Source organism: Lagopus leucura, unplaced genomic scaffold, assembly GCF_019238085.1.
Source record: "Lagopus leucura isolate 7727_CA_CO unplaced genomic scaffold, USGS_WTPT01 Super-Scaffold_100009, whole genome shotgun sequence".
Taxonomy (NCBI): domain Eukaryota; kingdom Metazoa; phylum Chordata; class Aves; order Galliformes; family Phasianidae; genus Lagopus; species Lagopus leucura.
The window spans coordinates 28,177,197-28,198,701 of NW_024962266.1; the positions used below are offsets into that span (position 1 = coordinate 28,177,197).

At 42.5% G+C, this 21,505-nt stretch overlaps 1 protein-coding gene across 1 annotated transcript in view; it reads left to right on the forward strand.

Annotated features, from left to right (window-relative positions):
• The first annotated feature begins 1,023 nt into the window (after positions 1–1,023).
• The window catches only part of LRRC7 (leucine rich repeat containing 7), a 91,183-nt gene continuing 70,701 nt past the window's right edge, over positions 1,024–21,505 (forward strand). Inside the window, exons 1-3 of the mRNA XM_042873247.1 lie at positions 1,024–1,068; positions 7,790–7,985; positions 19,664–19,866. Of these exons, the coding sequence (XP_042729181.1) occupies position 7,985; positions 19,664–19,866 (204 nt within the window). The 5' untranslated portion in view covers positions 1,024–1,068; positions 7,790–7,984. The remainder of the gene's footprint in view (positions 1,069–7,789; positions 7,986–19,663; positions 19,867–21,505) is intronic.

Genomic DNA, 21,505 nt, shown 5'->3' on the forward strand with positions numbered 1-21,505 from the left:
ACAATACAGTGTGGAGAGAGCTAAATTGCAAGTTCTTTGACACTCCCCCGTTCATTTTAAAACAAGCGTTGCTTTTAGTTATTTCAGCTGAAATCTGCTGAAACAAATGGTGCTGGTACAGATGTACACAGAGCAGCTGAAGGCAGCTCCCAGCTCCACAGGCATCTGAGGGCTCGGGGGTTGGGGTTTGCTCCCTTCACGAGACAGAAATTCAAGAGTCTTACAGTCAGAAGTGTACTGGAGCAGCTGCAAAATGTCAGTGCAATCTTACCTATCAATGAATTGTTTCCATCTTGGAATTGAAGGTTTTGTCTCATTTAATAAGCTGTAAATCCACTTGAAAAGGTTATATTGCAATTAATTAAAATAAAAGCAAACAATGATAGCAATATCGATGTTTCCAAAGGGTTTGCTGTATTTTTGTTGTTAATGGCATTTTGAACAGAAGGAAAAGAGGTTGTTTGCAAGGCAGGCACTCAAATAGAAGTGAGTAAGTACAAAAGGAAGAGTGAGCAACAAGCAGCTCTATTGGAACAACCTCTATATTATATATGCTAGGATTGTATCAGTGAAAAAGGTGATTGTTTGCAAAAAGTTCAAAGCTGTTCCAAACAAATACTTTGCTCTGGGGCAGAATGAAGGTCTCTACTGAGTCAGGCTTTATCCAAGTGCTATCGTGGTATCAGTACATCTGCCAAGTTGCTCTGGCTTCTAGGAGTTTTGATAGAAATGATTACATGATGTACACAGTTTGTTAGAAATATATGCTATGTACTATATATATACTGTAATTGAAAACAAAGCCAAATTGCAATAGCATATGTAGCTGAAATGCTAAGTCAGGACTTAAAGCAGTGATGGAGCACCTGGTGGGAAGGCAGGCCAGCCCAGGCTCAGGTGCATGCAATGCAATGCAACGCAATGCAATGCAATGCAGTGCAATGCAATGCACCTGAATGACTGGAAGGTCTGGAGCCAGATCCATCCCTTCCTAGCCCTCATTCAAGGGTTGGCAGTGGAGGTGGGGTGTCTCACTGGAGATCCCTGCATACCTGAGGCCTTTCAGGGGTAAGTGGATTCTTTCTTTTGTTTCTGCATCCACAGCTGCTGCATTTGAGCACTTGCTGCAACCTTGGACTTTGCTACTGTGCTGCCATGCTGTGCTTTTCATCACATTACAGTCTACTAAATGTTTAATACATATCCATGTTTACTTTCTGTATGGTTGCAGAATATATTTTGCTTGATTTCAGTTAACACATTTAAAACTTGGAAAAGACAAATGGAAAAAAAATATATTGCAAGCTCCAAACAGCTACAAAACACCTGTCTCTGAGCCATGAGGGTTCCCTACTACAAAATCTTGTGTTATAGTTTTGTGGAATGGGGGCTGACACTTGAGATCTTCAACTAGCTCTTACTCAGCTTTGATAATGCTGCTTGAATAGTATAAGCCTTACTGAGGATGTGTTTTTGTTTGCTCCTGCCATGCTTCTATTGGTTAACCTCCTACAGTTAAATTGTGGAGCCATTATCTAAAGAAAATTAAATTCCCAAAAAATAAATGTAGCAATGTCAATTTAGGCCAGCTGAGAGCTCGGTCACTCTCATTGTGTAGACACCAATGGAAACAAGTGGAATTTCACCTGAACATAGGAAAGCACTTCTACTGTGAGGCTCTAGGCTGTAAAGTTTCTTTTTGGAGCTGCTCAAACAACAGGGCACGGCCTTGGCAGGGATTGGGACCAGAGGTCCCTCCAACCGCATCTGTTCACTGGCTCCGATGCCTGTCAGCTTTTCTCTCTTTTCAGTTTAGCTACAAATTTAACTTTCCTGGGTTAAAAATGCACAGGAAAGAAACCTATAATGAGGAGGCATGAAACTGCTGAGGAATAAGAGATTTTTTGCAAAAGGTGCCAGTGGTAATTTAAATTGGACGGCTTTCAAGCAGATAGAAGATGTTCTAAAGGTATTGCAGAGCTGATGCCATTTTTTAAGGCAGCCCTCTCCATTCACTGTATCTAACTGTCACTTCTCTGAGCATCCAAAAAAACAGGGCAGTGTTCCTTTAGAAAATAGATCTGTGTTATTTAAGTTGTAGGCGACTGGTCAGGGATTCCAATTATATCTCTCATGTGGATTCATGTAGATTATCTGTCTCCATGTTATTAATAATGCCTTTTAAATAATGGCATTATCTGGCTAGGTGATTTTGGGATGTTTTCTGCACAAGACACTCTCTCCAAGGAGCACTGCCTGCATCTCGTGCGACGCATGAAGAGGCCAACATCGCAGAACTGTACTATCTGTGCTGGAGAGCTGGAAAGTTGGTATTCATTGCTTTTCTCAAAGCTGGAGTATTTGGAATTGTGTTTCAGCAGTGGCTTTTAGCACTGCTAGCAGTCTGGGCAATCACTGTTGGGGAAATCCATAGTGAACATGCCATTATCACCAAACCATTTGCGTTGTTCGTCCTCATAGTGAAGTAACAAGTTAAGCAGTAAGGGCAGAGGACCTCATCCTTGGGTACATCGTGCTGAGTTTCTCAGTTCTGCTAAGGAGATCTGGTAGGTTCCAGCTGCTTCATTTTGCTGTCATAGAGACACAGGAGAGTCTTGCTAGGAGAAGGATTTGTCATCACAGGAATTAATGTGCAGATGCTCAGGGTTATGAAGGCTGTCAGTCGGGACTATTTAAAAATACTCGTGTGTGTTTCTGGAAAAACTGATGTCAGTGCTCTGCCTTTAGATCAATGTGCCCAAACTCCATCTCCTGAAGCATTAGGGAGAGCATTTCCACCACGTGAGAGTGAATTAATCAGAGCCACTTGAGCTGCTGGCAGTGCTTCCGTCCCTCCTCACCAGGGGAGCAGATTTACACACACGCTTTTGAGAAAATTCCTGGAGCTGTCAAAACTTGCAGTTGAGCAGCGAATTCTCAAGTGCAAGCATTTCACCTAAATGATTCACAAAATGTCAGAATTTAATTAAAAAAAAAGCCTTGAGATGCTTTAATTTCTGCTTCAATTACTTGATTTCTTGTCACTGAAAGTTCAAAATAACATTTGATGTCATTTGAGATTGTTTGACACAACATATGGATGTTTATGTACACGACAGTCAAAATATTTTCTTTGTTTCACTTTATTTTAACTTTAATCCACTACAAATCAATACCACGTGCCTCATTTTCTTGGTCCAGATTTCTTCTGTTTGTGTTGCAATGAAACATCTCGGCGGTTTGCATCAGGAAATATTGGACACCTTGTGAATGAATGGAGGAGCAGCTATTTTCAGTCCTCTAGAAATGTTATCGCAGTCTAACACATGGGTGTTGAAAACAGCTGCTCCTCTAATTAGTTCACTGAGTATTTCATTTTTCTACATGACTGATAATGATAAGGCGCACCGTTACGATGGATACAGCAGGAAGTCACACGGAATGTGCTGAAGGCATTTTCATACAAGGGTTTGGTTCTGAAGTTGGAACTTTGGAAATTCATTTTGCAGCAGTGGCCTCACACAATGTCTTCACGAAGTCGAACAAGACGTTTTGAATGGGAATAAATCTAATGTTCTGCGTGCTGACTGTGAAGCTTAATGGCATCAGAGATGTTAATTAATGCTATCTCTGAGTTTTTTGAGCACACTGTTATATGCATTACTTTTGTTCTGTATGGGAATGCAGATACCTGAACGCCAACATTTTCTGTAATGTGCCGAGCATCCTTAACACCAATTGGTGGAATTAATTTCAGACTTGCTTTTTGTTCTATCATAGCACTAAAAGATCAATCACCTTTAACCAGAAAGCAGTGGTGGGCAGCTTTGTCTTTGACTCTTCTCTTTCCCTTATGAAAGAAACACTTGGGTTTTGTGCAGCTTGTCTCTCGTGTTTCTTTGAAGACAAGGGAGTTTCTGTGTGTCTTTACACCGGGAGTTTGCCTGTCACTTCTATATGGTAACAGTATTATGTGATTTACATGCCACCCAACACAATTCCACTTCACTTAACGCGGCCCAGGCGAGCCAACAGGTTGCACCCCCGTGATTTAAAAGTACAGTCAAAAGTATGTGTTTATGTACTTCTGAGGGGAAATGTTTATGTGCAAAATCCAAACCTTGATTTCATATGAGTGTTAAGAGCTGAGATTTTGGTTGTGAGTCATCTTTAGTCATTGCGGAGTCTGACATTTCTGTTTGGAAAGGGCAATACTGTACACTTAGGCGGAGGAGTTTGGCTGATTTAAATGTTTTATTGACTGATGGAATGTTTTGGGAGTGGAGGAGAGGAGGAAGTGAACATCCTCTGTTTGCCTCCTCTGTTATCTTTGTTTAACATCGTGAACTTGTGGGGTGACGCTCGGTGCCAGACTGGTGCATTCCTTCTAGAATCAGCTCCACTCGTAACACTTTGCATGCAGATGGGCCGCTTGGGAACAAATGCAGCAGGCTTAGAAGATCCCAGCACTGTAGGTTCAAATTTAGCTGCTGTCAATGTATGTAGAATGGTCAAAATAATAGAGTATCCCAAGTTGGAAGGGGCCCATAAGGCTCAAAGAATGGCTCCCAATACTGGGAATTGTTTTCTTCATGAGAAATTTGGGAGCCATAGCACATTCCCCATACCATATTTCAGAAGATCTCTCAACAAGCTTCTGAATTTCAGATGCATCTGTAAGCTGATGGTTCTTTTTAGGCAAATTCCCTGACAGGAAAAATGTAACTTGAGAAAATTTAAACCAACAACTTGTTCTAAAGCAGCACGGGCTTCCTTTTCCATTGGACTGACATCTGTGATAATCATCTTCTAGATCTAGAAGGCAGGTTCTTTGCTAAAGAATATCTTTTTTCTATCATAGAAAGTGACAAAATGAAATCGTGTTGCTGTGGTTTGGTGTGTAAGAAATGAATGTCCACAAAAGGTGAGTTCAGCACCTTGCAGCCTGGTCCCTGGGAGCGTTCAAGCTCTGCAGACCTCTCTGATGTGTGTGTGCACAGGAGATCTCTTTCAGGGCACTCCCTGGCCTTCACTGATGTAGAGTCACCTGTGGTACACAGAACGTGTTGGGCTATAAGACTGTTTTCATAACATCCTGTTTCTGTAAAATCCCTTTCAGTAATACGGTAAATAGTAAATCACGTGGTACTTTTCAGGTTAAAATTACTAAGTGGTTGTTTTTAAGCCTCCCATCCTGTTTGACTAACACCAGAACATGGGTGGATAGAGACTGGGCTGTAGACTTCAGGACTTCAGGAGATGTACCCATGTGTTACCTCATGTCCCCAGCCCTGCCATTTGGGTTTTGTCTCTTTGCTTGCTTGTGCCACGAAATGAGATTGCAATGCTTTTGGGACAGGGACAGAGCTCCACGGTTTTTGACTGGCTCCATTTGTGTCCCCCCGAGGGGCAGGGCAGGTGCTCTACCTCTGCAGCGTTTGAGCATGGGGACGCAGGGCAAGGAACGCCATTTCCTTGTCTCCATTTTTATCACAGATTGAAGTTGCAGGTGCAAGCTCTCTCCTGTCACTTTTGTTAGTTTTATAGATATCTCTAGCTAAAAACGACCTTCTAATATTTTATGATAAAGAAATCAGCCCAGTGTATGAACAGAAACGTCTCTTTGGTAGAATTTACTGAACGCAGTTATACTTGCTCTTTCATTTATGCATGCCAATTTGAAGTAACCTACGGGACTTAATTGGAGCTGGTGCTTTGATACACTGAATGCTGAGAGCTGGATGTGGTCAATATATGAGAGAGAGAGAATAAGAGAGACTTGCTGTTATCATTGGTCTCCTGCTTCGTCGCAGGACTTGGTTTCAGCCTGGAAACAGGACTAGTTAGTGATCTGTGTCTGATTTGATAAGAGTGAAACAAATGGATTAAGTGTGTTAGAGATTACTTTGAGCAAAAGGGAGCAGGACTTTAATTAGAAGATTCTGACAACTTTTCAGGTTATTTAAACAGGGCTAACTTAATAGCTGTCATCAAAACATCTCTCAACTGATAAACATAAATGGCTTTGCTGAGAACAGAGCAGAAGTACATCTGAGTACATTCAGGGGAGATGAAGTAATTTGATGCTGAGGATGTCACTGAGTATGTTGAGGAGGCACAGATCTCAGCCTCATATGTTCTTAATGGAACTTCTTAAACTGTAGAATATCAGCCTTCTGAACGAGTATATTTTATGTGTTCAGATTTTTAACATCCAAGAAGTTTTAAATTAAAAGCAACTCTGGCTGGATTTTGGCAGCTGCCAGTAGCTAACAGTCTGAATTCCAAAATGCTGCCATCTTACACAGTCAGTGAGCAGGCTGGAAGTCGTGCGTAACAAAGCAGGGAATTGCAGAATGTAAGGAGGGACTACATTTTATAGATGTTAAATATGGGGAGTTTTCTGGCATTGAACAGGCAACAGACACACTTAGGAATATTGTGTGTATATTTAGTATTCTACAGGACACCATAACCACAGTGTCCTAGGCCAGGTGAGCCCTCGGATCATAGAATCATAGAATTGTCTGGGCTGAGATCATCCAGTTCCAGCCCCCTGCTATAGACAGGGACACCTCCCACTAGACCGCATTGCTCAGACCTATGAGATATACAACCTCATTTTGGTGATAGAGAAGCCATTTCGTGCATCACTTTCTTTACAGCTGTATTTATGTTTTTATTAAGGCAAAAGAAAAATTGTTTGAATAACTGTGTTTTAGAATATTGAATTTATACCTCAGATAGACAGATATCGAGAAAAGATGCCACAGGGATGAATGTTTTCAATGTCTTTATCAGCTTTTGTTGCTTCTTCTGAATGTCCTATGTCTATTCTAACTTAAAGAGCATCTTGGCAAAAGAATGGGTTGGCATAAACAGCCTTTGAATAATTTTTAAGTTATAGTTACAGTTATTAACAGTAGTCTGAATCTTAGAAAAGGTTATTTATATTTTGCAGAATGCTTTAGTAGGATTTGCTAGAAGGGAGAAACCTGCTGACTGGAGTTTGGGAAGAAGAGTTTGGGTAAGAAATTAAAGATGTGGTTTTAATCCAGAGCAGGGGGTCACAGTGCACCAGCACTGCTGCTTCCCATCCTGGGCTCCTCAGCCTCTCTGTTTTTATTCTTTAGGAACAGTAGCATAGATTGTTAGGATGTTGTTCATCTTTCTGATACCATCTGTTTTCCTTGGTGGGAGGGAGAAATGGGATGCATTCCAAGCTGTTCCAAATGTTTTTTTCCCTCATTCAGGCTGAGATTCAGATGTTCATGTTCAGTTTCTGATGCGGTTCAGTGGCACTTACAGCACTGTACTGTGGGCAGTCCTGATCCATATGTCACTTGACCCAGCAAAACTGTAATCACCTCTATAGAGACAGAAAGGTCTGTGGCACTTGCTATGAGATCAAAGTGCCGTGGTTTGTCAGCGAAGCTATCACTGCATCCCTTTGCAATTTACAATTTGCTCTTTCTTCTGTATTGACTCAATCCTTTCCCTCAGCCACACGCTCAGCTTCTGTTCCTGCTCCCTACTGCCATTAGCGGTTCCTGCCTCTCCTCTCTCTAATCATCTTGACTGCTGCTGATTGTTCACAAGTGTCCAGACGCTCTCATGTCCCACTCCAAATTCTCTTACTTTCTCTTGCACTAAAATAATGGGCACTGTCTGGATCTTGCAACCGTCGTTGTGTCTGTCCTCATTTTCAATTCCATGTACCATTTTTTTACAACTAGCACCTGCCAATTTGAGCAGATTTATATTCTTGCTCCATGCTTTCTCCCTGCAGTTACACGCCATCACATCGGTGAACCTCTCGAGAGGCTGAGAAGCTGGCGCTGAAGCTGAAGCCTGGGAAGTGCTCCTCAGTATTTTTTGCTGGCTTGTGCAATGTCTGCTGCAGAAGAGCTTTCTGCAAGTCCCTCTCTTGCATGACAACACTGTGTGAAACTGTCATAACCAGTACAGCTGAGAGTTGGAAAACAGTGAGTATATTGAAAGACCTTGCAGCAATTACATTTAAATGCTGTTCTTTGCGGGCATCGCCACTCAACCCACAAACAATACCAGCTCTGTTGGTGTTCCCCTACGTCTTGTGGCAGTAGTTAAAAGATAACTTTGCTTACCAGTCAATAGATAGGAGCAGATACCTAGATTATTATGAAAACTGCTTTGTTTCTTTAAAGCCGAGTCTCAAGAAGATGAATTTTGCCTTTTTTTTTTTCTTTTTTTAAGGCTATTGAGGGGATGAATGTTTTTTATTTTAGCATTATGGAATTCAATGAAAAAATGTACAAATGTACTTGATTGATCTTAGCAGAATCGCCTCTGAGTTAAAGAGTAAATTTAGTAAATTAGTGAACGTGTGATCTTCAATTTCTTTATGTATGGTGGTGCTTGGTGATCAACCAACACTGAGGTCTATGAGGTGCATTGTTCTGTGTATGCTTAGTAGAGATTTTTTTTCTACGTGGGTATCCACGTCCGTACAGCAGCCCTTTTCCATTGCTTTCTGAGTCACTTGAAGGTAAGCCACATAGAGACTGAACGTGGGAAAGGAGTGTGCTTTAACAGGCCTACAAGTAGTGGTATGAACTTCATGGCATAGCTGTTGTTCAGTCTGAGCTGGGGATGTTGTTTCAGTTTTGATTGGCGTTAGCACAGTACCTGCTTCAGAGGGCTTTTTGTCACAGGTTGTGGTTGTCCTAACGATTCTGATAGTTGGAGACATGCCTATTAAAATATCTTAGTGTTGCTAATTCAATTGGGGATGACAAATTCCATGTTTCGCTTCTCTTTATCTTACAACGTCTTGCCTCTAGGTCATGTTTCTGCTCCTTTCTAGATTTACTGTCGCTGGAGCAGATTGTACAATGGGGGCTGTGTGCCTGTTTATAAATTACTGTCAAAAGGCTATCACTTCTTGTACAGCTAAGACTTACTTTGGGAGGTGGGTGGATGCCAACATTTTGCTTAGTGCTTCGTCAGTGTTGGTTTTTTTCCTTAAACTCTTGTTTCAGGCTATGAGAAATGTCCTTGGACTTCTCGCATTCCCTGTGCCTGCTCAGGGATGATATCTTAGCCCTCAAAGAACACTGCTGACCTAACTGAGCTGAGGCAGAGAGGACCTTGTGTTTTGTAAGTGAGCAGTTAGCAATTGAGCTGTGACCACCAGACAAAACAAGGGGAGAAGCTAAGTGAAAAACAAAGACGTTCATTGTTGCTGAGTGGAGAGAACTGCCCAAATGCTTGAATCTTCCAGCTTTGATATGTCCAAACCTGCAATTTTAGATGAAATCTGATGAACCCCTCCATTAAGAATGAAGCCCGTGTATTTTTGAGTGGAACAACTTGGTACAGGTCTGGTTGATGCTCCCAGTTCACAGTGAAAGTAATGAAATTCTCTTCAGAATGTTATTGCTAAGGTTGCATAATTGGGTATTAAAGTTCTGATTATACTTTAACAAAGTCCTGGAGTTTGTAAAAGCCTGACATTCCAATGTACTGAATTTCAGAGTTTGACAGCTCAGCTGTGAGAATTTTTTTAGAGAACATTTGTAGCATAAGAACAGCATGTTAATTGACTAAAAAAAAACTGGGACAGATTAATCATGGGAGGGTATACGATACCTAAAGGAGTGTAGTTCTAGAGCCCTCTGCTGATGGAAGCCCTCAGAAATGCAGGATTATCCCAATACCCTGCTTTGAACAGCCTGGGTTGTTATTCCCACGCGTTGGGGTGAAATACATTGCACACAAAGGTGGGTTCCCTCTGGCACTGCCCAGGAGGGGAGCCTCGAGGACTGGATTCCTCCCGAGCCTGGATTTCCTCCTGGCTGAAGATGGGGCAAGATGACAGCTTCTTCGTGCCAGCAGCTGTGCCTCCTGGCATAGTGCTAGCATGTGGGTTTGCAAGGATGTCAAATTCAGCAGTGGCTGTGATGGCGTTCTTCAAAAAAATTACCAAAAAATGGCTGAGTGCTATTGACTCTTCTGTTGGAAGAGAAGAGAGAATAGACTCAAGCTGGAAATTGAATGAATAGTCTGTAGCTAACAGTCTATAGCTGCCTCTGAATATTCCAGCTTGGTTTCACAATGTTGTTGTGGTTACACAGGAACCTTTCGCAGCACAGCCTGCCCTACTGCCTGAAGTGAGTGTAGTGGTTGTACTACAGGAGCATGGAACAAACCAGGCATCTTTGTTTTCCAGCATTACCCTAAATGCAGAATCGCGGAACCCTAGAACCACTGAGGTTGGAGAAGCCCTCCAAGCCCACCCCCCTGTGCCCACATCCCCACGGCTCTGGAACACCCCGAGGGCTGGTGACCCCAGTGCCTGATTGCTCTTTGTGGACTGGCCCTTACCCCAGCTGTATGGCCAACCAGAATTTCCAGGTGGTCTGGTGCCTAAAATAGGAACCTGAGCTTTGTTGGCAGCATCTCAAGAGGGACTGTTTTAGGCTGAGAGGGATTCTGTAGCTCTGAGGGTCGCTGTAGAGGAAGGGTTTCCCTTCTCATAACAGGAGAGATCAGTTTGGAGTGGCTGGGGGGCTTCTCTGAACTCAGCTCAGGATGGTGGGGCAGCTGAGAGCTGCAAAACACTTAAACTACGAGTGCAGAAAACTGCAACGCGCATTTAAGTGTAAAAACCTGGCCTGTTGAAAGGGAGAATATGCCACCCACCATCTTCCTTGGGGAAGTGAAAGCAAATAGTAAGTAAGCACCAACAGGGAATGATTAATTCCATTTACTTGTGGTGGCCTTTCTTCAGCATTCTTTCTGTGTGCTCAATAACCTGTGAAATACCAGTAAATAAGTATGCACGTTTGCCATGGCGTAGTTAACTTCTTGCAGGAGCCCTGTACCTTTTTTGCATTGGCAGCTTTTCTTCTCCTGCAATGCTTCTTGTTACACCTTCCTTTAGTATCTGCACTTCTGTGTCCTTCCTCCCCAGGATTTGAACACTGCAAGGTTGGACGGAGTGCTCTGTGCAGATACGTCTGTGAATCCACCTAAAGGAGCCATAGTCCTGCTGTTAAGTAACACAGTCCTTCCTGAAACAAACACAGCTTTTTTTAGAGTACGGATGTATTTTAAACTATGAAGGTGGACTAAGCGACCGCCCTGAGTTCTGCAGGTATTTAATTGAGGATATTTTTGTTCACCACGTCACAGCTCCAGGGTAATGCTGGGAGCAATTGGTGCTGAGGGGAGAGGGCACAGTGCAGATTTAATTAGTTGATTCTGCCTAAAAATACTCAAGAGAGAACTGTGGCAGCTACTATGCACTGGAAACCAGAGGAGATGTGGTTGGGTGTTTGTAGGCAGCGAGGTATTTAGGGAGATGAATGTCTGTGCGGATGGCACATTGTATTCTCGTGCTCAAGTAACTGATTTTCATGGGTACTTGTGAGAATTACGTTTTTAAGATTGCATTTGTGCTGTCATTTTGGCATGGCAGCTTTTGCGTTTTGGTAATCCGATTTGTGAACATACACGCAAGCATATTACAGCACAGATGTGCAGCATTACTGATTATGGTGAGACAAATGGGGAGCAATTAAGAAAATCTGAATCCGCGACTGCGAAGGAGGATAGAAGAATGACACTTAAACTGATGGGCAATGAAAGGTTTTATTTTCTTGGTGGCACAATTTAAGATGTGTAGAAAGAAGAGAGCAAGGAAGGGGGAGAGCATTTATTTGCAACGAGCAGTGGTAGAACGGTGTTTGGGAACCAGTTTATGTTTGTGCAGTTAAGTTGGAGAATTTGAACGTTTATGTAGGAACTCCTAGAAAAGAGAATAACTGTCCAGTAAGGGAAGTGTGATTGCTGGAAATGCTGGTTATGCACCGTAGGGTAGAGCTTATAGAGGGATCTGGGGCACTGGGAGGAGAAGCTGGGGGATGCAGGCCAGGATGGGTTCAGAGGTCAGACCTGTGCTTGAGATTTTGGAGGAAGAGGGAGCCAAGAACCATACTGAGATCAGAAGGGGAGAATGGGCATGTGAGAAGTTACTGCTGCTGGAAAAAAAAGGCTAAAGATCTAAATAAGCTTGGGGAACTGCTAATGTAAAATATAGAAAGTGTTTCTAGAAGAGAGAGCAGCAAGATGAGAGAAAAAAGCAGCATTTATGGCACTGAGTCACTTGGAAAGTGGAGGAGGTGAACTGAGTGGTGGTGAGGTGAAGTCCAAACACTGCCTGTACAAGGTGAGCGTGGTGGGGACCCAACCAGCCCTGCATGGGCTGCGGATGGCAAGAGTATGGATGGTGGTGCAAAAGCAGGTTTCATTGTGGTGCAGAGCTGGGCATGGTCCGTGTCCTCAAGGTCACAGGCTGCAGGTGAGGCCAAACCTGATGAGAATGTAAGGAACGGCAGGAGCATTCCTGGGCAGTGACAAGGGACAGAAGGTGGAGCTTCGGTGGTGGACAAAGTTGGTAGAACTCAGAAACACGTCATAACATCCGTTTGTGGCGTATGGAAAATCAACGTAACCTCCTGCTGGTACCTCCATGTGCAGTGGGAGGAGCAGAGGCCCCTGCCCAGCACCCTGCTGTGTGGGTTCTCAGGTCAGCTTTCACTGTGAGCCAGAGCTGTCCCTGTTAATTAAAACTTTTTTCTCTAACTGCAGTTTGGAGTTGCAGGTTATTATCTCTGGAACTTTCATCCTGCAAGCTCAGCAAAACGCGTACAGTTTTCCTGCAGTAAGCTCCTGCTAAGCAGATTAATATGTCACGAATAATGCAGACGGATTGGGATGTAAACTGCTGGGAAGTCATTGGGTATTCTGTGCGATCCTTTCCTCTGTGAGGAAGAAAGCCAAACTTAATGAAAGTTATACAGCTCATATTTGAATAGTCATTTGTTTAGTTAATGTATTTAGCAGGTAAATTATGTTTTCTGTGCTGTTCCTTTGGATAGCAGTTCTGGCCTTCATATGGGCAGCAAAATTTATTACTCCATAAGGCAAGAAATAAAGCATAGTTCATAATAAATTTCACACCGGATCATCTTTAAGCTAAAGGATTGCTTCAGAATAAAGCTGAAGCACATCAAAGATCTCAGCTTAAAAGGAAATTTTCCAGGTTCAAGAAAGCACGTTTTCTAAGGGCGGCTGGGTCTCATCTTAGTTTGTTGGGATTCTCTCCTCCATAAAGATCTGTGCTGTGGGCCATCAAGCTGATTGTAACTTCTTGCAACTAAAAGCATAATTATTTATTTTCAACACTTGCTACTAATGTGCAATTACTGACATTCTGTTGGTTCTTGTATAAAAACAAACAGAATAAAACTGGAGTTTTCTGTACAGTTACACAAAAACTGTTTTTCGGGGGAGCAGACTACAGGATAGGCTACAAAAACCAACTAACTGTTTTTGCTTTCGCTGAACTGCCTGTTCATGATGTTATGGACAAAGTCTTGAGAGCGGGGATGTGCCCACAGGGCTGCCTGTGACAGAGGTGAGTGGTGTATGGAAGCACTGGAAGCCAGAAGAAGAAAGCACGGCTTGTGTGTGCAGATATAAACTTTCTGCAGTGCTTGAGGTATCTAACTTATTCACAGTGCTGTTATTATCAATGAAAAGTTGTACTGAAATTAAGGGGACTCGGAGTGCTTTGAAGTTCCGTAATTATTTCAATGAACCAGATTGAAAATGGACGCCATGTAAATCACCTACACAGAGCACTTAATTAAAGGAGAGGAGAGAAAATAGAAGTAGATGTTTGTTCAATGTTAGGAGAATATTAGTAAGGAAAAGGTTTTTTGCCTGAAGGAAATATGAGGGTGGGTTCTTTTTCAGTTCCAGCCGTATGCTCATCTTTGTTCCACTTCATAGTCCCAATAACAAATCCATTTCTGCAGAGAAACTGTCACGTGAAATTTTGACCTGTGGAAATGAATGGGAAATAGAATCATAGAGTATCTGAAGTTGGAAGGGAGCCATAAGGATCACTGAGTCCAACTCCAAATTCCCCAGCGTCTCCCCAAGGTCAGTGGAGGAGTACATTCTGCGCCTCTGGCAGCTCTAGAATCACAAATTACACTAAATGCTTCTAGTTGCTCTATGGGATTTAAAGGAGGAGTGGTGCCACCATCAGCAAGGTGTGGTTTAAAAAAGAACGTGAGATCAGGCAAAGAAAGAGGAGCTGAGGGGCCCAATCTGCAGCCTGGTCATGAGATGAACTTAGAGATGGATCCCTCTGGGGAGCTGCTGGCTCTGCCTCTGCTGGGGGGGCCTGGGTGGGATGGCTCTGGGGGCTGCCATGGAGCCCTCTGGGTGTGTTGGCCCTATGGGAGCTCGAAGGGGTGGTGGAGGAGTTGTGTCTGTGAGTTCTGAGGTTGGTATTATGGCTCGTTGCAAAGACCCAACATATTAGCATATTAATGTTGTTGATTATGCTGATAATAAGGGAAAGAAAAGGAACAAAAAATCATCACTTATCTGGGATGTATTACAAAGAGCTCAGTGAAGCGAGCTGTCTGCAGCTTTGAATATAATTAATATTTTCTGAGCCCTCTGGCAAATGTTACCATTATAGCTGATTTCAGCCTTGTAATGCTCGCATTCACACTCCTGTCCTTTATTCCCGGGGTCTCTCAGCAAATCTTTGGCACTGGCACATCAATCAGACTGTGCAGCTTCTTGCAGGGTTTTCTGAATGAAGTGCCAGCAGTACAGGTAACCCCGAGGCTGATGCCATGTCACATAGCATGGGTCCTCCAGCACACATTGCCCGTTCTTTCTGTTTGGATTTGGGCTCAGACTGCAGAGTGTGGGGCACTGAGCCTCCCTGGGTCAGGAATACATCACAGGATTACAGCAAAAACTTGCTTGGTAGTCAAATTCATCGTTAATCTGTATTGAGGGAAAAAAACCAACAATCAGAATCACAGAAACACCAAGGTTGGGAAAGATCTACAAGATGATCCTCATGTAGTAGGGGATAATTCTGGAGTTCTTCACATTTTGGCTGCCTCTTTTTTCGCGTATCTCCTCAATGCTTTTGAAAACAGTAATGAAAAGCTGTTTTAATTTGCAGAAGCAAACAACTTTATGTTCTTAATGGGGACTTCAAAGGCTTGCAGAGCCCCTGTGCATGGGGCAGGGGCTCTGCAGCAGCAGTTTGAAGCTGGTTTTTATAACTCCAAATTGCTTCCCCAGTAAGTGAGAGCTTCCTAGTTTTCATTAACAGCATCAACAAAAAGTAAAACCCGTTGAAGGTATCATTTTGCACCTTGTACAGAAAAACCAGTTGGGTAAAATGTTCTCAGGGAGAGGTGACTTTTTCTTCCCCTTTTTCTGAAGTAAATTTTGAGTTGTTTTCTGAGGGGCAAAAAGCCAACTGGCTCTGTGTGATGGTGTGTGCACCCAGTGCAGTGCAAAGGGCTCTCGAGGTGAAGAACAACCCGTAGGTATTTGTCTTCTGAACAAACTGCTGCCCCTGCTCTTCTTCTCAGGCACCTCACATTGGTCAACTCACATTTTCCATCTTTAAGTCAAAGCTCTGTGGCCGTGCAGCAATTTGCTTCTGTCTTCTGGATAGGTGAGGAAAACTCCCATGATTATTGAGTAACAGGGATTAGCGTTTTTACTGCACAAAAGATACATTAACTGGAAAGAGATTAGATTTTTATCCCAATTATTTTCGTAAAGCTACTGTTTTTCTTATTTGAGGGATTTGCTTTGAAAGAGAATAAACTGTAGATAATGATAATGGGATGTTTGCATGGAGCTGATAAGTAGCAGTTACGTTTGTGCCTCTTTCCAAGTTTCTTAAACCTAATTCAAGAAAGGATATATATTTTAAAAAGCTTTTACAAAGGAGGTCATAACTTTTTTGAGCTTTTGTGGGGAAAGTATTTGTTTTTCATTTTATTGTTCTGAAGAGTTGAGTAATTGTGCATCACATTTTGGAGGCTGTGGATGCCCCAATCCTGCAGGCATCCAAGGCCAGGCTGGATGTGGCTCTGGGCAGCCTGGGCTGCTGGTTGGTGACCTGCACACAGCAGGGGTTGGAACTGATGAGCGTTGGGCTCCTTTGCAACCCAGGCCATTCTAGGATTCTATGAAAGAAGTTGTTTGATTGTTAGTTACAAAGTCAAAACATTTCCTTAATCAGAATTGCAGAGAAGCTCCCAAGACCTGCATTTCTTCCCAGTGCTTTTGCATGTGAAAATGGCCACGTGCTCCTGGCACCTTGCAGAACAAACGTGTCATGGCTTCCCAGGTTGCTGTGAATTCTGTTGACAATTTAGTCCTCTTCCACTAAATTCAGTGAGACTGAGCAGACAGCCTCATCCGTGGCATTTCTTGATTTCTGAATGTCACTGGGCTCTGTCAGAGCACGTGGTACTCGCTGTATAGCACACAGCTTGCTCTCAGCAGTGACCTCTAATGCTCTGCTAAAGAGAAGCACGCCGCTTTCACTGCTTTCAATGGGGGTGGGCAGTAGGTGTGGGTGCTCCTGTCAGGAAGAAGACAGACCTTATTGCTTCAGGTGCCAAGCGATGTGCTGGAGCAGCAGTGGCACACTGACAGCCCCAGGCTGGCAGCCCATCGGCCCTCCTTGCCCTCTCGAGGAGCAGTCCTCTCCCTGTAAGTAACTCAGAACAGAAGGGAGGCTTCATGAGAAATCTGAAGGAATAAAATGTAGGTAAGAAAAGTGTAATTACCAAAACTGGGATTAGTTCAGGGAAGGAATTAATAATACTCAAATTAATGAATGGTTTAATTACCATTAGTCCACAGGGCATGAAATTTTACTTCTTTCAATCATATCACAGGTCCTTTAATTCCTTACTGGTGCTTTCTGAATGGATTGCGAAGAACAGTATGAACCCCAGGGGATGTGTAGCAGGCTTTTCCAGCATGATTGCTCATTTCAGTTTTAATTACAGAGGGTAAATAGAGGAGCAGTCCACGGACACGTGCAAAACGCCCTCTCACTGAAAGATGTTCAGCTCCGTGCTCTCCCATGGCCGCACTGCCAGAAGTGGAGCAAGGAGGTGTTTCTGTAGTGGTGTTACTGCACACTGATCCTCCCTAGCAGCACACCTAAGTTCAGGGTCAAGTTCCTTCCTTACTGCTGCATTAATCTGTTCTTGAGTAGAGATGGCTGATCTACCCAAGCAGCGTTCAGTTTGTTTGTTTGTGTCTGAAGAGGGCAGATCCAAGTAACAACCAAATAATCTCAACAATTGACTTTAGTGATCTTGACAACTGTATCTTATCACTGCCTTTGGGGAAGACGGCGTAATTAAATTACTTTTGTTTATCCTTCCCAATTTTCCTTTCTAATTTTTAAAACCAATCTTTTATTGAATAAGAAATTATGGAGCATTTTATGGACTGTGACAATGGAAGAACTTTTGTACAAGCATCCCCCCTATCTTTAACAGTGCTTTTGCTGTTGTAATTGCTATTTTTAGTGCTGTTCTCTCACTGCTCTCTATTTGTACATTTTCTAGCTGTTCTGCTGTGATTGTTCTGGCTTTCTATTAAAATGGAATGTGAGGTTTGTTTTATGCATGTGCCTACAGTGGAGGAGAATAATGCAAAGCTAAGTGCTTTGTAATGCCTATGGGAAGGATGTTTTTCCGAGTAGTTTTTGAAGTACATGTCACTGCTCAATTGTTCATTACCTTCAAATGCCTTCAAAAGCTACAAATAATTTGATATTCCAAGGGCATCTATTTGTATTGTGTCATGCTCTGAAATATGCAGTTGCAAATGTTGCTTCCTCTGTTTGAATACAAAGCGGCAGTGCATCTTGGTAGCTGATTTCATTTTTCTTGTGAAAAGCTTATTCCATGAGCAGTGCTTTTACATCCATCAGCTGCTCTGATCTTGTGTTCTCACGTGAGCTCATGGGATGGTTTCTGGGAGGAAATACAGACTTCATGTGGCCGAATGGGCTGACTGCATGGATTGTGCTGGGGAGTGAGAAGGCTTTGGATCACACAGGAATGGGCAAAGACTCAGCTGAGGTAGAACTGGGAAAAGGGGAAGCACAGGATTAAAAGTTAAATAAAAATCGAAGTTTCAGTTATAAATTAGCTTGAAAATGAATCTATTTCCATATCTCTGTCTTCTATTTTGATATTTTAAGAAGTTTATGTAGACTTTGTTATGCAAGTGCTTTCGCTGCATTAGATGCCTGTAATTAAGACAGCTTCAGTGTTAGATCTCCAACTTTGGCATCTGCTCAAACTAAATTACAAGACTACTTTTGTCCCTGTTTTAAGCTACCCTTAAGTCAGAGCCAGCCAATGGGCAGCTGGGGCACTGCCCCTGTGCTCCTCTCAGCATCTCGAGACCATGGCAACCAGCATTTGTTCTGACAGCATTTGTGTGTCTGTCTCCTTGGCATTGCTGAGTGCCAGTAGAACGTTTGAGTCTTGTTTACCTCCCGGATATCAATGATACAAACAGCACAAAAAGTTCTGGAGAGCCGTGCACAGGGCATTATCAGACCAAGGAAATCCTTTTTTCTTTCTTATGTTACTTTTCACACAAATAGTGCCTGAAGCATCATGAATGATCTGTGTTCACTCGTAGGCAGATCCTCGCAGCTCTGCGTGGGGAACCGTCCAAGAGGAAACTTGTTTCTCTTCAGTTACTGGGTTTCTTGTGTTTGGGAAGCTTCTTTAAATGGGTGAGAAGACAAAGGAAAGCACAGATTGACACCAAATTCTACAGCTCATGCTATTTTTGGAAGATATTTTGCAGAACCTCACTCTCTCTCTCCACTGACATTTTGCATGAATGTATGGTTGCTTTTTCACTGTGAAAGAGGCTCCTGATGTGCTTTGCTTTACTTGGTCTAATTAAGTGCATTCTTTCCATAAGTGTTACAAAACTTTGTAAGTGCTTTACAAAATAGGAGGCAAAGATTTTGTTCATGTTGGCTTTATGGTAATACATTGCAGAACAGCCTGATTTATCTATAACCTGGTTAGTATAACTTCACAATGTCGGTATCTCTTTGAGACGTAGACTGCTTGACATATATAAAATCTGCTTGCTGTTTGTTCATTTCGAAAGTAGTTGTTTAAAACATTCTTTTTTTGCTAAAAAATATTAAAACAGACTTGTGTGAATTATCCCTCACATGAAGGAGAGGTGTGTGTGGGTGATGTGTGCAAGGAAGGTCAGCAGAACCAATGTCTGGTCTAGAAGTTGGGGAACAGGCAGTGGGGAGATTTCCCAGTAGCTTATTCTGCTGCAGTAGAACTAATGGGATTTCTGCTAAGTCCCTTATCTGAGTTCCCACAGCCTGAGATAACACAAGCGAACCCCTTTCCACCCCCCCTTTCCACAGGGGGTGGAAGCATGGAGTGCACTTTAGCTGGAAAATGTGTTCCTTTCTACCTGCAGGATTTGTATAGCAGGTTTTCATTGTTACAGAAAGCAAGAACGGAGGATGGCCTTGGTGTGTTTTGTTCTGTCACCACATAGGGGAACAGACAGTACGTTGAGATTGCTTTTTGTGATCATTCTGGCAAGGTTGTTGCAGAGCAGGCTAAGATCTGAAGAATCAGATTACAATACCTGTCAGAAAAACATACATCTCGAATGGCCTGCTGTATTTGTAATGATTCTGAAGAAATAGGCCCAAACATGTGGATGGTTTCAGAAAACTATCTCCCATTTCTTTCAGTGCCCTGCTTGGAGATGACAACCAAAAGGAAGATTATTGGCCGCTTGGTGCCCTGCCGCTGTTTTCGCGGTGAGGAGGAGATCGTTTCCGTCCTGGATTACTCTCACTGCGGCCTACAGCAGGTGCCAAAGGAGGTCTTCAACTTCGAGCGCACGTTAGAGGAGCTTTATCTGGATGCCAATCAAATCGAAGAGCTACCCAAGGTAACCTGTGCTCTTTGTGTGTTACAGTTGGCAAAGCCGTGTTGTTGAATGTGCGCTGAAGATGTGCTGCAGCTCTGAAACGTGGCTTGCTTGTGGGCTGGTAAATGATAAATATGGCATGGTGCTTTGAGAGACTGCGAGTACACGGCCACGTGGGGCAGGAGGTCTTGTGTTTGGATCATCAGTTGCACTAAAAAAAAAAAAACACAACACACCAAAAAACCCTTGGTGAGGATGAGCTGTTGATCCTTGTGGGAGAAAGGCTAGCGCTGCCTGGGTGACATTTCTACAGCCATAAATGAGGCCCTGAAACCAAATTCTGTAGTGATCCTTCCTGTGTAAAACTTCTTTTACAGATTTTTTTGTCTTCTGTTGATTAATATTTACTGTAAGAAATTAAAAGTTAGTGTAACTTGAATGTTCTGGAAACAAAAGAGGGCAAGGTAGTGGAAAAAAACAATTAATAATAGGTGCTAGCTACGTAATGAAGCATGAAGTAATGTAATCCGTCCCTTAATTGAATTTTTCTCAACAATAATGAAAGATGCTTACAAGTCTTTTAATTAAACATTGTTCCACTGTAATCCATTTTTCATCATCTCCCAATATGTTCCTGACTTACAAAACACAGAGACTTCTATTTCCCAAAGTAGAAAACGTGCTTGTTTCATTACATGGAGTTCCCATATTCAGATACGAAGGTTCATTGCTGAAGATTACTCACTCAATCAAGAAGCTATTTACAGATGATAAGGCAGGGTAGCTACAATCTTCAAGTGTCATGGAAAAAATGGTATAGAGAACTGCCTTATCTCTCCTCCTAAAAAGGATAGCAGAGAACCGGAGATTTTTTTGTCCCCATGAATATAAAGTGGTTTGGGTGCAGATCGTTTCACTATGAATGCAAGTACCTTCAGGACTGCATCTATTTTAATAAAAATATATGGTTAACTTTGTATATTTAAATAATGCTACTGAAAAATCATACTGAAAAAAAAGTGTAGGTTTTAAATTAGCCATCAATTATTAATATATTTGTCTTTGGCCTTGTGAAAGTAGGCATCACCATGGTATTTAGAGAAATGGCAGTGCTGAGTACAAGGCAAATATATCGGGACGTAAGGTGAGGGCTGAGGGTAAAGGGTCCAAAATAATGAAAGTCAAATGAAGGTGACAGTGTCAGTCAGAGCTGAGGTGTGCACTGCACTGTGTTGTGGTATCATCTATTCGTACATGGTATTTGTGAAATGAAACAGCAGATAAATACATACTTTGGGGCAATTTATATGAGTAGGGCTCCATTTTTGCACCTCTTGCTTCATTTCTTTGTCCATAAGTAATAATTTGAAGCAAATACAACGTACTGAAAAGGTCCTTATGATCAGCCTTGAGTGTGGGTAAATGCATCATGTAACACAGTCTTGGTCTTGTGCAGTTATGGGAAGAAAAATGGGAGCATTGGTTGGCTTTTTTAATACCATCTACACCTCTTTGTCCAAAGAGTTTATTAATCATTGCCGTAAGTGGAAATAGTCCAAATTATTTCTTCCTCAAATTTTCTGCTCCAAATAATTTTTGCCACATGTCGAGCTCTGTCCTCTCCTTAAATTTAGCTGTAGGTGACATAAAGTCGTTTCTC